Here is a 19353-nt window from a genome sequence, read left to right on the forward strand (position 1 = left end):
CAGAAACTAATCAGCCGGCAATGCTGAAACTTGTTCGGAAGCATCCTCAGGCAGTGTTGATTCAAAGTTGTTAAAATAATAACCCCTTGGGGTAGAATGGGGCCACAATGGGGGGGGGGGGGTCGAAGTTTTACATAGGAATATATAGAGTAAATCTTTAAAAATCTGCTTCTCAGAAACTAATCGGCAAGGAAAGCTGAAACTTGTGTGGAAGCATCCTCAGGTAGTGTAAATTCAAATTTGTGAAAATCATGACCCCCGGAGGTAGGGTGGGGCCACAATGGGAGGTCGATGTTTTACATAGGAATACACAGAGTTAATCTCAAAAAATCTTCTTCTCAGAAACTAATCAGCCAGGAAAGCGGACACTTGTGTGAAAGCATCCTCAGGTAGTGTAGATTCAAAGTTGTGAAAATCATGATCCCCAGGGGTAGGGTGGGGCCACAATGGGAGGGTCAAAGTTTAACAAAGGAATATATAGGGTAAATCTTTAAAAAAATCTTCTCAGAAACTAATCAGCCAGATGATTCTTCATAATTGTTAAGACTTTGGCCCCAGGACTATTGGCCTCCCGAGAAGGTTCAGAGTTTGATGTACGTTTATATCCCTTATATAAATTATATTGTTAAGGATCTTTTTGAGAACTGCAATACTCAACATATGATATGACTATAAAATCATCCTGTTAGAAAAGGGACTAATGATTATAAACATAAGAATATTCAAAGGAAAAAAAGGGTTTTTAATTATACAGGATCTGCATGTATTATTATACATTGTCCAGATAGTTTGTATTATGACTCCATTAAGCTGATTTTATCATACCTATTGTTCCTCAGGTGAGCGATGTGGCCCATGGGCCTCTTGTTTGGGGAACATTATGGAAAATACTGACAATTAGATAAGTTAGATACATGTAGACTGGAAGTGTTATATGTATTATGGCATTTTCTTTTTGGACAAGCAACACTAAATGAAAGCTTTAAACTTGATTACAAGGTAACAAAAGGGGCCATACCTATTTTTCTAATAATTGAAAAAAGCTAGAGGGACGCTTGTAGGGACAGAAATGCTAATTAGGAATAAAACAGTATATACAAGTGTGAATTATATGCCATTTTTTACTGTCTGTAGGTGCCACCTTTGATGTTGCTATGCGCTTCCTCCACGAGTGTCCATGGGAAAGACTGGAAGAGATGAGGAAGCTCGTCCCCAATGTTCCTTTTCAGATGCTTTTGAGGGGTGCCAACGCTGTGGGCTACACCAATTACCCTGACAATGTGGTCTACAAGTAAGGCACAGCAGTATTCAGTGCAGGAATTGTGTTGTCATATAATTAGAGTAATTGTTAGAAAAAAAATATTTGCTGTCATTAATAGCTACTGTAACATTAAAAATACTGAAAACATTCATTACTTCATAAGATCTTAAATGATAGAAGAAAAATGGTGTAATAATGCATTCATTTACTTTTGTAAACTGTTATCGGTATGTATATAATCACTGGTAATTTTGCAATTGAAGTATTATTTGTACATTAGTCTTATAAAACTGCCTACTATATAGAATTTATATTACCAGTACAGAGGGTTCCACTTAATCTGATCGCGGTTAATGTGATAATTCGGTTAATGTGATATAAAATCAAAACACCGATCCATTTCCTATATAAGCCTTTGTAATTTCTACTGATAATCTGATTGAAAAAAAATGTCATTTTCGGTTACTATATACATAATCATGCAAATCAATTTTTTTTCCTACATGTATACCTGTATGTATACTAGTACAGATATATTGTGTTTACTAATACCTGTATTCCTATTGATAATATACACATAATTGTATGAAGGGAGAGCAATCAAAGACTCTTATGCTCAAAGAACTTATGCTTAATTCTAGTTCTACATTTGTATAAACATATGTTTAAAGCAATACTGTAAGAGTTGGTTGTTGACAGGTTTTGTGACATGGCTGTTAAGAGTGGGATGGACATTTTTAGAATCTTTGACTCCCTGAACTATCTCCCAAATATTGTTGTCGGAATGGATGCAGTAGGGAAAGCAGGTATAGTGAAATAATGATGTATCTATTAGACTGTTAATAAGGGGATTTAAGTGTTAATTGTGGTGTAATTCACATAATTTAAAACTCTAGAAAGTGTCCACATCAATGCTTAAAAATTTGGTGTATACGGATTTATATATCACAATACCAGGGTATTTAGTTGTAGAAATATATCCTTGCTTTTGGATTTTCAATTGGATAATCTACTTATTGAGAAATACAGTACTGGCACATGTACATTGTACATAATTCTGATAATTTTAATATGCTCTATACTTTCTTGATCCAATGTTTCAAAATGACAGTGCTTGAAATATTGCAGCTAGAGTGAATTCATGGCTAGAATCCTATGAAAATAGAATTCTAGAATTTCATACTAGCTCTGAATTGCTTCTGTAGGTGGAGTGATAGAAGCAGCAATCTCCTACACTGGTGATGTCTCGGACCCCAGTAAAACCAAGTATAATCTGGAGTACTATGTCAATCTGGCCACAGAACTGGTCAAAGCAGGAACTCATATTCTCAGTATTAAGGTCAGTAGCTACATGAATGCACAGGTAACTAACTAGTATACGTAACTATATGTATTACAGAGAACCAGTAAAAAAAATCCTTCAGAAATGTTGAAAGTAAATCCTGTATAGTTCTTATATGTTAAAACAGATATTATTTTTTTTTTCTTTAATGACATGAACTATCATTTTAAATTTCAATTTAAATAGGATATGGCAGGTGTCCTGAAACCAAGGGCAGCTACAATGTTGGTTGGGGCCTTGAGGGAGAAATTCCCTGACATCCCAATCCATGTCCACACCCACGACACGGCCTGTGCGGGGGTGGCATCCATGTTAGCGGCAGCTCAGGCAGGAGCCGATGTGGTAGATGTGGCAGTGGACTCCATGTCTGGTCTGACCTCACAACCCAGCATGGGGGCGGTGGTAGCAGCCCTCGAGGGAACGGACCTGGATACAGGTAGGGGGACTGGTAACTCAGGAGTTAGGATTTACTGTAGAATCATTTTTTTTCGTGGGGGTCAATGTGCGTTGGTAGCCAAACTTTTCTTTGTTTGTGGGAATGTAATTTCGTTGGTAGTGCAATCGGGATAATTTTAATAAATATCAAACAATTGATAGTGTATAGGTTAGAGGGAATGTAAATTCATGGGCAAGGGATACCTATGAATACCACGAACATAGGTCCCCCACCAACAATGATGATTCCACAGTACATTATCCATATGATGAGGGGGTTATAGGTATTAGCCATTAAAGGACTTCAATGCAGGTAGGTGCTGGACTGACGATTATGTGTAAAATGAATATAAACAATGACATGTGTCATTATTGTAATTTTGCAGCTTAAATTTGGTCTTCAGAAAGGCCAAATATGAGAAAGAAAACTACTATGTTTTCAGATGTTTAAGAAATCATCGTTGAAAGACATGTTTAAAAAAAACTGTGACATATCTTCTAGATTGCTGATACAGACATTCTAGTTTTTATTTATTTTCAAGATTTGTGTAGGAAAAAATTAATGTTAAAACATTTGTAAAATTTGGTAAGAGATATTCGATCATATCTTTTCTGTAGCTGTAGAGTATAGATTTTAAATGCTTACTAGCTTTGTCCAAAATTTGATATTCTGAGCCCCTGGACTTAGCCCCAGGGGAGCTTACCATGACCAATTTGATATAAATCATAAAGAGAAGTTGTTCGACTCCATTGACTGTTAAAATTACACAGCTCTCTCTGCATGCTGTCTTCCATCAAATTTCATAGAACCTCAAAATTGCGATTGTTTTTGGAGTTTAAGGTATTTTTTTTGATTTTCCACACTAATAGTATTTTCAAAGTTTGGCTAGTTTATATTTAGCTCATTAGACATGCACTAATTCTAGGCATAATTATTATTTATAGAAAGAAAATGCAAGAGAAGTTGAGTGTATCTGTAACATGTAAATCTTTCGTTGCAGTGTGATATATTAAAATGAGACTTGTTTACCAGCTCAGGCACAAGGGTTAAATACTTGTAAGCTTGATCAGTAGAGGGCCAGCTTTGAATACCATAGGATCTGAAAGGTTCATTGCCTAGAATAATCAACTTATGGGTATGTTTAAGTTACAGCCTTATTTTATGTTATTCTGTGACTTTTTTTCAGGCATCTCTTTGTCCGATGTAACAGATTACTCTGCGTACTGGGAACAGACCAGGAATCTGTATGCTCCTTTTGAATGCTGTAAAACGCTAAAGAGTGGCAACTCTGATGTCTATATAAACCAGATTCCAGGTCAGAAAAACTTCTTATTTTTTACAAGAGTATAATGAGTGTAACAAAAAAGTTTAGTTTGGAAATTTACTGCAAAGACCTAATTATATAAATGCAAGAAATATAATATCAGTCTGTGTAAAATCATAAGATGCAATTTGTGTTAACCAAAAATCATTGCAATTTTCTTTGTTCATGTTTTAATAAAAATTGGCTAATTTAGTACTTGTATAAAATAAGGAATCTACATGCAGTCGCATCAGTTTAATGTTCATTGTTCTGATTGTGATAATTGAATGTTTAATAGGTGGCCAATACACAAACCTGCAGTTCCAGGCTTTCAGTCTCGGGTTAGCGGATCAGTTTGAGGAGGTGAAGAAGATGTATGCGGAGGCCAATCAACTCCTGGGAGATATTCCAAAGGTTAGGTCAGGGTTAAAACCTTCAGTGGGTCTTTAGTCGAGTAATTTACAAAATGGTTTATTGATAAGTGAAGATGGAATTTGTGAGTGCTGTTTCAGTGGTATTTACCTGAAAGATGGGATGCTACTTCTTTTAGACTCAGCACTAGTGTGATAAGTAATTTATATTAACATCCCACCAACCCAACATATTTTATATGTGATTATCTAACTATGTACATGTATTATATTATATGGGTATAGTCCACTAATACATTTTCCATAGCCGGGAATGTTAACATAATGTCACACAGAATTCTCCCTAATTTTCGTTCAGCAACGAGTGATCCCTCAAACTGAAGCTACACAAGTTGTCCATCTTCGGTCCGAGTTTCGTGGTTTGATGTCGGATTTGTTTTTCCGCAAAATCCGTCTGTTTACGTCAACCCCTCAAAAAGAAAGTGAAAGTAGTAAACTCCTGCCTATCAGTGAAGCATCAAATAACACAAAATAGTTCCATACACTTTCAGGTTAAATCACATTTTGCTTAATATACTTACAGGAAAAATGATCCTCACTTACAAGTATGATGTTCATAATAATACATAGCTTCATTATTTTTTTATGTAGTCTGCTAATAAAGGAACTTTTAATTTTAATGGCACTTCTTTGTTGTCCTACCGATTCTAAAAATAGTTGAAGGGATAAACCCATATAAATTTTCAATTATCATGCATTGCCTGTATTTGACTTAAAATGTTTTTGAGTTAATTCCCTTTGAACACTCATGAATGTGAAAACCACACACATACTTTTTAGCTCACCGAGACGAAGTCGGGGGGAGCTTATGCTATACCCTCGGCGTCGGCGTCGGCGTCGGCGTCCGGACCTGGTTAAAGTTTTTGTTGCAGGTCCTGTATCTAACTTATTACTTGTCCTATCTTCACCAAACTTGCATGAATGATGCATCTGGACCTACTAATGGACTTGAGAGACTTGGATGCTAAATCTGGGCCATGAATTTCAGATGCTGGAGGAGGTTAAGGTGTTTGGAGCAGGTTAAAGTTTTTGTTGCAGGTGCCCTTTGATAGCCATTTCTAAGTTACTACTGGTCCAAACTTCACCAAACTTGCATAGATGGTGTGTCTTATGATACTGATGCACCTGACAGGCTTGAATGCTGAATCTGAGCCATAGGTTTCGGATGCTGGATGAGGTTAAGGTTTTTAGAGCTGGTTAAAGTTTTTGGAGCAGGTGCCCTCTGATGATTATATCTTACTTACTACTGGTCCTTACTTCACCAAACTTGCATGGATGGTGTGTCTTATGATACTTTTGCACCTGACAGGCTTGAATGCTGAATCTGAGCCGAAGGTTTCGGATGCTAGATGAAGTTAGGTTTTTCGAGCAGGTTAAAGTTTTTGTTGCAGGTGCCCTTTGATAGCCATTTCTAAGTTACTACTGGTCCCAACTTCACCAAACTTGCATAGATGGTGCGTCTTATGATACTGATGCACCTGACAGGCTTGAATGCTGAATCTGAGCCATAGGTTTCGGATGCTGGATGAGGTTAAGGTTTTAAGAGCTGGTTAAAGTTTTTAGAGCAGGTGCCCTCTGATGATCATATCTTAGTTATTACTGGTCCTAACTTTACCAAACTTACATGGATGGTGTGTCTTATGATACTGATGCACCTGACAGGCTTGAATGCTGAATCTGAGCCATAGGTTTCGGATGCTGGATGAGGTTTAGTTTTTTTGGAACAGGTCACATGTTTAATATATGTAGGTAATAGCACTATTTCAAACTTGCATATATGATCTAACTATAATATAAATGAATGGCAGAGGTAGCTTCAGATGCAGAGCCTGATCTCCATTATCAAGGATGCTAAAAAATATATCTTAGTTATTTCTGGTCCTAACTTCACCAAACTTGCAAGGATGGTGCGTCTTACGATACTGATGCACCTGACAGGCATGAATGCTGAATCTGAGCCATAGGTTTCGGATGCTGGATGAGGTTAAGGTTTTAAGAGCTGGTTAAAGTTTTTAGAGCAGGTGCCCTCTGATGATTATATCTTAGTTATTACTGGTCCTTACATCACCAAACTTGCAGGGATGATGCATCTCATGATACTGATGCATCTGACAGGCTTGAATGCTGAATCTGAGCCATAGGTTTCGGATGCTGGATGAGGTTTAGTTTTTTGGAACAGGTTACATGTTTTATAGATAATAGCTTGCATAATTGATTTAACTATAATATAAATGAATTGCAGAGGTAGCTTCAGATGCAGAGCCTGATCTCCATTATCAAGGATGCTAAAAATTCTCCTACCTCACTCAAACCTGCTTGATAGATGTGTTTGTTGTTAAATGATTTAACATGATTCCTATGATATAGTATTCTATGATATGATACACTATTGTTTTATATGATACAATGTAATATCATACATTATATTGTAAAAAGTTATATGATATGATATTGTATCAATTTTTTTGTACATTATTATATGATATTGTATTATGATATTGTTATGTATAGTATTGTATATTATTATACAATATTGTAGAATATGATATTGTATAATATATTATTTTATCGAATGATATTGTTTCATATTATATTGCAATATATGATATTGTATCATATGATACGATATTGTATATTATAATTATAGCATATCGTATGATACAATATTGTATAATATGATATTGGTTTATATAATATATTGTATTATAATACATGAAATTGTATTATATGATATTATAAGATATCATATAATATGATATTGTATAATATGATATTGTATCATATGATATGATATTGTATAAAATGATATTGTATTATATAATATCGTACTGTATCAGATGATATTGTATCATATGATATGAAACAATGTTTTATCAAATTATTTTGTATCATATGATACAATATTGTGTATCAAATATGATACAATATCATACAATACAAAATTATACTATATTATACAATATAATATCATATGTTACAATATTGTGATGTATTATGTGATATGATATAGTATCAAATAATGCTATATTGTATTTATATTAGATATTATGATATTGTATTATGTGATTAAATACAATGATGTATAACACGATACAATGTCATATTATATGTTTCAAAATCATATTGCATCAATATTTATTACAGTATTATATTGTATTAAATGATATATATTGTAAGTATCATTGGATGCAATATCATATTTTATATTAACATTGTATCTTATAATAATGTATGAAATGAACATAGGATTATCATACAATTTTTTTACATATGATATACGATATTGTGTCAAAACAGTATCCATGAATATCCAAGATCATTAACTATGATTTTCATATCATATGATAAAGGTGGTTTTAAAGGTGATGCCTCATAAAGTTGATGCCTCGTCTCGGTGAGCTTTGTAATCTGTGATTACCTATGTTTTAGTATCTTAAATAAATAAAGAGAAGGGGATAGAAATTAATTAAAATAGTGTATTAAGATTGTTCTTATGTCAGTATTTGACTTGATATTTGTTTTGAAATGAAGATTAATGTATATCCATGATACATGTACAACATTTAATGAAAGATGGTACAATTTGTAGGTGACTCCTTCCTCAAAAGTGGTGGGAGATATGGCCCAGTTTATGGTTCAGAACAAACTAACCAAGGAAATGGTGGAGGACCGTGCAGAGGAGTTGTCTTTCCCTGTGTCGGTGATTGAATACTTCCAGGGATATCTCGGAGTACCGCCAGGGGGTTATCCGGAACCACTCAGGACCAAGGTACAGATAACCTCAATTTTAGATATCAATCAAACCTTTATACCGTTAATGTTTTTGTTTTGCCTATGGTGCAATATGAGGTCCTGACATTAGATTTGACAAAATTAGAAAATATATGCATTTAAAATTGGGCATCAAAATTTGAATTTGCATCATACTCGCATTTGAAGCATTGTCCAAGATTAATACATGTTTACAACTTTGACAGATCTATTAATTTGGATTAGCCGGATCTTTAAATTTTCTGCTGCTTGAAATTATCTATTACATGTAATTTATATATTCGTGAAAATGTCTTTACCATTATGTTAACAGATTTAGTATAACGTGTATTTACTGGCAATTTGCAATGACCTATTCTAAAATTTTAGAAGATATAAATCTAAAAAAAAAAAGTCAATGTCTGAATTTTTAGACATAAAATGCGATTGTTACAATTACCTTGGCATCAAACTTTAAAGTTTATATATTATTAAACTGACATTAAGTCAAGACTATGGCATTTGAAATAAATGTAGACTGGATGACATCTAACTTTAAAGGACAACCATGCATTTTATATTATGGACTACCCTTTAATTATCAGTGTCGTCATCATTATTTTAAGTTCATAAGAAACATGTTTAACAAAATTATAAAATGTAATCTTTGCTTCAAAATAATGATAAATGCAGGACATACTCTTTGTATGTCTTTCTTTCTCCTTAAATACTTAGTTTGATAACAAGTTTAGCATCGCTTTCTAGCCAGAAGAAATGAAATATTCACGAGTTGCAAATACAAGTACAAGGAACCAATAAAGCAATGTTATTAACTATGAAAAAATGACAAAATTACAAAAGAAGTCATATCTTAGAATAATTTGGGACTTTCAAATTTTTCAACTAAGTTTCAAATTAACATAAAAAAGTTATTGTTATTTTGTATGCAATAATTTTTAATTTATTATTTCTATCAAAAATATGGTAGGTACAACAAGGTTATATAAAAAAGTTCCAGAAAAGTTAAGCAGTAACATATGTAGGTACAAAAAAAGTCACAGATGTAAGGTAAAAAGATTATAGAGATTTAATACAAAAACATAATAGATATAGGATGAATCTGATTAGCACTATTCAACTTTGTTTGGATACTTACTTTCAGTATTCTAAAACAAAATGTTCTCTCCAGAGTGTTGGCCATGACATTTCTTGTGAGTTTTTATTTTAAGGAGGCCGACTTTAGTTTGCATTGCGCATGTTTTTGCGCATTCTAATATTATACAGTTGATTTATACTTCTTATGAATTTTTTTCGATATCATTTATAAAATTGAACACAATAAACAAAATACAGATAAAAATATTTAGATTTTTGAAGGAAATTTTTATTTTTAACACGATTTTTACGTTGTGCGGTAGGGGAGCATTGCCATTGCGCTTTTATGACGTTATGATAAAATGAAGCTTTGTAGGAATACGTTATAAGAAATAACATAAAAGAAAAAGTAAAAATTGTACGCTGTTGAAATTTTATATACAGAATGATGCTATCCTCGAGGACATTTTCCTCATTTTTGGAATGAATTCATTATACCAATCATCATTTGCGATGATCCAAATATATAGCAAAATTTGGTGCATTTTAATATTTTGAGATGGCCCCCACTAAAAACCAGACGGTAGAATTTTGTGTTTTTTACATATAAAGTAGGAAATGATATTACTTATCATATATCACAATTTGAGAAAAAAAGCTATTGTAGTATTTTTTAAAACTGCTTTGATGTGCGGAAAATGACAGTTTCCTATATATTCCTATAGTAAATGTACCTCTATTTTGAGATGGTCCCTAAAAAGAACCAGACGGTCGATTTTCATGAACCTTCGCAAATAAACTAGAGTTGGGTTAAATTACATATGGTTAAAAAATAAAGAGTTATGCTATTGTAGTTTTTCCGCAAAAAAACCCAAATCGGCCTCCTTAAATAATCAGAGAATTGGACCTAACATGTATATACATGTATACCATATTATACAGATATTATATTATATTATACTATGTAAAGATTTCAAGTAATACATTGTATCAATAAATTTTGTCTATTCTGTTATGCAAGGAACAGTGACACAATACTCTAATACATGTACATAGAAATTCAATTAAGAATTAGGTTTTTTGTCACCTAGCACTCACACTCCCACAGTATCCTGGAAATGGATTCAAATTATATTCCTATGAATAATACACAACGCCCACTTTGGATCAAATATCAATTAAGTGGAAAAAGGTGCGTAATAAAAGCAAGACTTCACAGTTTATTTTCAAAATTGTGATAAATACGAGGGTCGTCCCAAAATAGTGTAGACAGAACACATAATAACTTAAAATCTTTTCATTGCAATTTCATTAGACTTCTATGTTTTCTTCAATGGCCCTTTGGCAATCAATATTAAAAAATTCAAATTTGTACTTTTTTTTTATTTCTTGAGAAAATGAATAATTAGTGACAACAAGTTTTGCCAGGCAGCGCAATGTGCCATGTCAAAAATGTCCAGTCTTTACATTGTTGCTAGACCCTCAACCTCATTTACGATGACATTTTCCTTTTATTTCCAAAAAATCTCAAAAAATATCTCTTTGAACTTGTATTCTGAGTATACATTCAACATACATTTCTAGTTTTAAAAAAAAATTCCCTAAGTACAAATGATTTACCGACTCCAAACTTGCCCTGTATTACTTGTATCGTATGTTCATCCTTAATTCAGCATTTTGACGTCCATTTCTGTTGGTCTAGGTTTCTTTTTTCACTTATTGTCATCATACTCATCCGAATATGTTCAATGTTGTTGGACTACTAATTCACAATATGCATTTCTAAGCTATTTTGTTAATCTTATTTACGTCAAAAGCTGCTTAGGATTTGTTTCAAGGTCTTTATGAAATTTTATCAGTTACAGCTGCGCCACCTTAAACGCTGACGTCGTCATTTTATTTCGAGTTAAATATTCAACTTGACATAAAATGCTCTATAAAATCTGGAAAAGATTTGTTATAGCCACAATTTTTTCTGAGTAAATAATTTAATTATTAACAAATATAGAATGATGTATTTTTTATTTGAACTTTTTTTTCAAAAAGTCCTTTTCCTCGAATTTCTCATTTCATTATGTTGATTTTAACATTTCGCTTTGGACATTGCGCCGGATGTTGAACTTGTGATCCAGCATTCTCTTATTTAACTTGTTTAATTTCAAACAATATTTAATTTCAAACCATAATTTGAACGCAAATTTTTTAAACCCATTGTGGCACAAGTTTCATTCTTCTTTGCCTTCGTTTGACTGAATAACGCCACTTGTCTATGCTATTTTGGGACAACCCCCGTTAATACATTCAACGAGGCAGAGTTTAATTATTTATACCCAGATCACCCCTGCGAATGTTATTGTCATTTTAATTTTGGACCACGTGGTTATATTTGACCCTTTCGGTTTCGCAGTAAAAATTGTGCCTCGTGTTTGTAGTCTATTTCATAGAATCTAGGTACTTGTAGTCAACTATAAAATCTAAACGTTTATTGATTTTAAACTTTATCTTCATTAATTGATGGATAAAATGTGTTCTAGAAATAAATGTAACAATACAAATCAAAGTACTGAAGTACTGAGAGCCGGGCTCTTTTGGTGTGTCTTTATGCATATTGTGTAGTAAAGACTGAATCTCTCTCTCTCTCTCTCTCTCTCTCTCTCTCTCTCTCTCTCATGCTTACAATGTCGGCAAAGCACCAGAGAGCGACCAAATTTTGTAAGCGGCTATAAACAAAAATTATGTCTGTCTAGTAGAAGTTAAAAAGTTCAACAGTTGCTGCCTTGAATTTTGCAACAAGCATAAGATATATTTAATCCCCATTTCTTCATCGCGCAGCAAAGTAGTTCATGGAAATTCATGCGCATTGTATGTGTCCAAAATGCATAGTAATGTTTTAAAAACACGTTATTAATAAGAAAACTAAAAAAGATAGACAATTCATTCGAAATTAAAAAAAAACAGAAACAAAATGCCAATACTTTTGACAAAACGTGGCTCTTTTTGTAACTATTTGGTATAGCGGAAGCTTTACCTTGACGCTGTTTGGTTTTTTGTTTACTTGTGCTATTTATAGTAACATTGGCGATTTGCCTGCCTATAGCCAGGGCTCTGCTTTCAGCAGAGCCCGGCTAAAAATAGTTTTTGTTCTGCTGTTGCAACAATTAACATGCTTAGTAGAGATCCCTGCTAAGGGTTTATTTTCAATCTGCGCCTGACTTAGTAATAGCATCAATAGTGAAACAGACTTACTATTTTATGCAGAATGTTTCTTGAAAATGGCTCTATATACGAAGTTTTTATGCAAAAAAGATACCCATTATTTTTTTTTAAAACCTGGTATTGCACATAACAAGCATCAAACATGGCTATGATTTTATTAAGCAACCCAATGTTTATATTTTCAACCACTCTACACATGGTTGAACACAAACAATAACTCTGTTCTGAATATCATCGTTTAATTTAAGTTTAACCGCTAGATGGTGAAATAAAACATACATTTTAAATGATTTTCATGTTTAAACATAAATCAAAGTTGGATATGATATGAAAAACGATCAGTTCTTATGTATTTTGAGAATATTATCCAAACACATTTACTTCCGCTGGAAATTTCACAGGAACTGAACAAATGTCGGTGAAGTCTCGTGAACTTTTATTCGAGCACCTCTAGATTTATTATATATTATGCAACGATAAAGAAAACATTCCGAACACATTCGCAAGGGTGTAGATATTTGGATGAAATCTCTTGCATGATGTTTTACTGCTATTGATTTTATAAAGATTTTATAAAACAAACATACATTTACCATTCAGATTAATAGTTTCATAAGGGGTCATCTCAAAGGTTTTTCCCCATGTTTTTAACATTTCTGTTTGAAGGATTTCTATTGAATATATGAAATTATTGTTAAAAGTAACCGAATGGGGAAATGTAAAAAAATGTTGACCACTTGAATTGGTATAGGGATAAACATTAAAGTTGATTTTTTTCAATGTCCAATCCCTCTTAAATTGGCATATTCTATTATTATACTTTCATGTTAAATACTGAAATCTAGTTGGTTTAGACGCAGTTGATATTCCGTTCTATTACCCTAAGCGTTAGCAACACACTTGGCAATGGGTAACACAACAAATTGTTACATGCGCATAAATTATGCGCTTATGGTTCGCCGTAGAATTAACTTCATTTCTATGTAAAAGCAGTAAATTATTCTCTAATATTAAGACATTCAGTATAATAAAATAAATAGTGCCTGTTTGGGAGAATAACAGTTGAAATTGACACCCGTCGAAAACCATTGTAAACCTCCGCTTTGCGTCGGTTGACAATGGTGTTCTCAGGGTGTCAATTTCAACTGGTACCCTCCTAAACAGGCACTATTTATATAATATATATTGGTGTAGAAAAATTATTATGAAGAAATAAAACAATTTACTGGTAAACTGCTGCCTATATGATTCTTTTGATGTCAGTTTACTAGATTCTTAGTAAAAAAAATCAATGGCTACATTGGATATGCGAGTTATTTTGGTTTCATGCTTTGTTTACTATACCATGAAAACGAATGTGCTGTAAGGAACATTATAAATTTTTTTTCTCTATAAATTTCTTCAAATCCCAATTTTTAATACAATAATGGTACAGATGATGAGTGTGAACCAAAACTCAAAACTGAAGAAAGTTCCAGCATAGCACAATTAACTGCATGGAAATAAAAAGCTGTGCAAAGTCATGGACACTCAAATTGTACACCACCTCATCAAACTTATTAAAAATTCTGCTTTTCTAATTTAAAATATTTACATTCCATAACTAAGGTATTTCCAATGGTCAGCAGAAATAAAACAGGACCTATTCTTAAATTGAAACTATGCAATTCTGTGAACAAAATTTTATTTGCGCGAGAGACATTTTTACGAGGTTCGCGAGAAATATCACTTGGCAAGATCCAGTCCTTGCTCAAAGGTTGTCCTAACATTACAGGTGTAGATGATAAGGCTTGATTGCAAAAACTAGTCAGCGCAAACCAGTTTATATATAGTAATTTGTGATATAAATTTGTTGCGAAAAAAAGTTGGTTTACAGCATCTTGAAGTCCAGTACCGGTAATTGGATTCCCTGCCACATTGAATACAAAATTCTTTTATGAACTTTTCTTCCTTATCTCCATAGATTCTGAAGGGACAGCAAGGTCTGGACGGTAGGCCTGGTGAGTCGCTCCCCCCTGTTGATTTTGACAAACTGAAGGCGGACCTTGTCGAGAAGCATGGTCACGATGTGAAGGAGCAACATGTCATCAGTGCTGCCCTCTATCCAAAGGTCACCGATGACTTCCTGGAGTTCCATGACAAGTACGGCCCTGTCGATACACTCGACACAAAGATCTTCTTTGTTGGACCTAAAGTTGCTCAGGAGATGGAGGTGTGTGCTTTGTTTGGATTTTTTTCCTGTAGTAATACCATAAATTTTTTAGTGGAAATGATTAGTTTTGTATAATTTAATTTCATCACAAAGTATAGAAAACCTTTTTTACAGACAAAATAAGACAAAATCTAACAAAGAATACTCACCACTAAGAAAATATAATAACTTACTAGTGTTTCTCTATGGAAAAGTAATGAATGCAACCATTTTTCATTATGCATTTCATGGAGAGAGCAATGAATTAACTCTAAGTTTCCATAATAAACAGCAGGAATCATACTCAGTAGATGTAAATATATCATTATAAATGGCTTTTAGGTGAAAATAGAGAAAGGAAAAACTCTGTCTATTAAAACTTTGGCATGTGGAGATCTAAACAAGAATGGAGAGAGAGAAGTGTTCTTTGAATTGAACGGACAACTAAGATCTGTCAAGATTAAAGATGAAGAGGCTTCTAAGGTAAATTCTCATAGTAAATTTGTAATTTATAGATTTGCATATATATGTATTGGTGCATCTATTACAAGTTTAATTCTAAGATGTGTAGAGAAAGTTTGGTAGGGAAGGGATATATATTTAGAACATGCTTACACGGACAGGCACATTCAGTATTGAAATTATGAAGTGCATTATGTAATCTGTTTTTTTTTCAGGAGCTGCATTTTCATCCTAAGGCATTGAAAGGAGTGAGGGGGTCAGTTGGGGCACCAATGCCCGGGGAGGTGATTGATGTCAAGGTCAAAGAAGGTGACAAGGTTGAGAAAGGTCAGCCGGTTCTGGTGCTCAGCGCCATGAAGATGGAAATGGTGGTGACGGCACCAGCCTCAGGAACAGTGCGGTCCATCGCGGTTGAGAAGAAAATGAAGTTAGAGGGGGATGATTTGTTGATGGACATTGAGTGTGACTAAATCCAAGGTTCATCGAAGATGGCGGGTCATTGAAGGATTCTTGTTGTTCAGCTTATATATAGAAAAACTAGTTTTTTATGGATGTGTATGTGGTGAAATAGTAACTGTTGTTTGGGCAAATTTTATGAATCAGTATGTATGTAGAAGGAATTAGTCAGAGAAATGTTTTGTAATTTTTGGCAAAATACATTATGTTTGATGTAGACTGTAACAAAAATCATAGAGGAAAATTTTTTTTCGTCAAAAGTATAAAATGAAATCCGTAAATATGAAATTTTGAATTAAGTGATTTTTTGAAGTGTTTTTTTTTTTAAATGGAGTAAATATTATATACAGTGTATATACTGCACACTCCATGATGAGTTATCATAATTGTTATTTTGAAACATCTAGAAATCTGAGAATGTGAATATCCAAGATTTGGCAAAGGTCAGTATTAAAAAGCTACTGAAGGCCAACAACATGACCAAATTCTGACAAAACGGATTTATTCACTCACATTTTTGTAGTGCACAATGCATGATAACATTTATTCACAGGTATAGTTAAAAGTTTTAATTTTTTTTCTTCAGAAAATAGGTATTGGCCCTGCATCGTTATTGCTGATTTGCAATAGTATTAAATTTTTGTTGAAATGCTTGCTTGATAACTATCAATTTTATGGAAATGATTTTTGTAAAATGGCAGGCCCATCTGTTTGTTTTTTTAGTCCATAAAAATCTGCTGTTGAGGATGTTCACTCATTTAAATGAAAAATAAGTGCTATTTTGTTTAGTGACTGTATGACAGTGCAACAATACACAAAACGTTGTTTTTTGTTGGTTTATTGGTGATTTGTGTTTACACAAGGATTTGGATTATTCTGATCTAGAAGCATAATATATTTTGTAAATGACTTTCTTTACAATTAAATATACAATCCTGAATATTGAATATGAATCTTCAGAAGTTGTTAATTTTTAGTGCTTCATTTTTTTTATGTGATTTAAGGTCGTGTAGGACACCTTCATATTGTGACGTACTTAATTTTAGTAAAGAAAATTTCTTTACCAAATTTGTTACTTAACAGTGCAATGGGTTAGAGTGTTAACTATGAAGCTATAATCCAGGAGTTCGCATCCCACTGGAGCTTTTATAATTTAAACTTTTAAAAATGTTTAAAACATTTTTTTTGGTCAGATATTGTAAAACTTGAAAATTATAAACCAGTGAAAGTGTACTTTTATCCACATTAATATCAAAAGGTGTCCCATATCATCTTTAAAAAAAATTCTCTCTCTACATTCACAAGTGCTAGTCATTGTTGACATGATTTGATGTGAACTTTTCAACTTTATCAATGATAATGTGTTTCTTGAATTGGATAAATATATAAATAAACAGCTTCAATTATTATACGTGGAGGAAGATTGCGAGGAGGGTATTTGAATGAAATAAATGGTCAATGCTTGAATTTTGTTGATGCATAATGAAAAAGTTGGGCTTTTCTATGGGAAAGAGAATCCCTAAAACCAACACATATTACGGAAAACATTCCTTTGAAGAGACGAAGTGAAAAAAAACAACATTAACTTAGTAAAGGCAAGGCAATAAAGCATATTAAATATCATCAGAAAACTTTCCCTAAGTATAGTTTAGGTCTTGTATACAATGTCAAGATAACATGCCAGATGATGAACATTGGTTTGTTTGAATATATTTGTATTTATACAGTATTTGGCATTTTGATAAAGGGAGAATATGGTGATTGATGAGATATCAGGGAAGCAGCATGGTCTCTGTAACCATGGCTCACTGTAAAGTCAAAGAAGCTGTTAAATGTGACTAGCCTTCTATTTCTGTTTAAGCCCAGTTTGAAAATGCTAAAGTTACTTTTATGGCCGATGTTGATATGCAAGTACACGTACACTGTGGGATAATTAATATTTATGGTGACTTAAAGTTATTTTTTTTATTTTGTTAGGTGCCCCTTATCTGCAAGATTACATCTTCAATGAATTATAAAACTGAGCTGTAATAATTATGTGTATAGGAATGAATGCATGAAATTATATCTCCTTGTACGTATAAAAGAAATCTGGCAATTTATGAAAATTAGTCCCAACAAATTTAAAAGATTCTACAGTATGATGTTTTGAGTGTTGACTACATATAAGCTAGAATACCGGTAATAAAAAAAGTTGTCATTCCTACTAGAATTATAATTGTTTATTGATATGTTCAATTTCTTATTGGACTTTCTGTATTGGCTCTTGCATTTAGAAACAAAATATATGAAGGTATCAACAAGTGTTCATTTTCTAGGAAACCTTTATAGAGGAATTTATTGGATTGTATGATCAGATATTGTTTAGTTTTGTACAACTATTTTTATTATATTACTCAATATACATGTATGCAAATTAAATGTATAGTCAAAATAAAGGGGCATTTTTTTAAATTACACTTTAGAGTCAAATGATGTGTTAACCAGATGGATAAAGTGTTGCTCTATTCTAGTGTTTTCTACTGACTTTTCAAAATTTTCATTTTTTTTTTAATTTTGAAACAAATTTTCATTTTTTTAAATTTTGAAACAGTCACTGTGTATAACTTTTAAATTCTGTCTTTTTAATGGGCCATTTCATATTTTGTTTTCTTTGCAAAAGCCAATTGATGCATTGATGCAACGGTGTAGTATTTACATAATAGGTATTGATGCAGAAAACTATGCTTTGTATTAATTTTAAAAGCATAATGTTATACAAGCTGCTAAAATCATTAAATCTATGGCTTTATCAGATCTAAATCAAATGATATTAAACATGATTATTGAGATTGCTAAATTTATTTTTATTCTGTGTATTTGTTTTTATTTGAAAATATTGAAGATACATTTACTCGTATCCTGCATTGCAATTCTAGTAATTTCATTTTCAATTAGATAATCATGTGTGACCAACACATTTCTTACATGTGCATCACATTTCATGATAATATTGTAGTCAGAAGAAAATACTATGCAGGTAGAAAGAAGTAACGTTTTAATGAACTCCTGAAATGAATTAATATATCAATATCTATAACAACTGATGTATTATGTAGCTCCTGTAATAAAACAGAAAATGAAATGCATTCTTATTTTTCATTATGTTGGATTAAAGTGAATTAATTGCATTTTGGTCACTTTTAGAGTTTTGAAATGCAAAGAAAATAATCTCTCTGATGAAGATTGATACCCCACCAAGTAGTGAAATATATTTTTACCCTTCATCGATGTTCCTAAAAAATCTTAGTTTCTTTTTTTGAATTTGAGGGTGGGGTGTGATCTTGGGTCAAACAAGCAGGAAGGAAGCGAATTATAGTAATAGCCATTTTTTGGGTAGTGGTCACTACTTTCATGAGGTATATAAGCTA

The 19353-nt window shown here is 32.7% G+C and overlaps 1 protein-coding gene across 6 annotated transcripts in view; it reads left to right on the forward strand.

Annotated features, from left to right (window-relative positions):
* LOC128175172 (pyruvate carboxylase, mitochondrial-like) overlaps positions 1-19071 on the forward strand; it is a 32955-nt gene extending 13884 nt beyond the window's left edge. For all 6 annotated transcript variants that reach the window (XM_052840610.1, XM_052840613.1, XM_052840614.1 and 3 more), the window contains 10 exons: positions 1135-1291; positions 1961-2067; positions 2467-2600; positions 2790-3039; positions 4226-4354; positions 4641-4756; positions 8363-8542; positions 14798-15046; positions 15368-15508; positions 15703-19071. In XM_052840610.1, the coding sequence (XP_052696570.1) occupies positions 1135-1291; positions 1961-2067; positions 2467-2600; positions 2790-3039; positions 4226-4354; positions 4641-4756; positions 8363-8542; positions 14798-15046; positions 15368-15508; positions 15703-15957 (1718 nt within the window). In that variant the 3' untranslated portion in view covers positions 15958-19071. The remainder of the gene's footprint in view (positions 1-1134; positions 1292-1960; positions 2068-2466; positions 2601-2789; positions 3040-4225; positions 4355-4640; positions 4757-8362; positions 8543-14797; positions 15047-15367; positions 15509-15702) is intronic.
* The last annotated feature ends 282 nt before the right edge of the window (positions 19072-19353 follow it).

Source organism: Crassostrea angulata, chromosome 3 (assembly GCF_025612915.1).
Source record: "Crassostrea angulata isolate pt1a10 chromosome 3, ASM2561291v2, whole genome shotgun sequence".
Taxonomy (NCBI): Eukaryota; Metazoa; Mollusca; class Bivalvia; order Ostreida; family Ostreidae; genus Magallana; species Magallana angulata.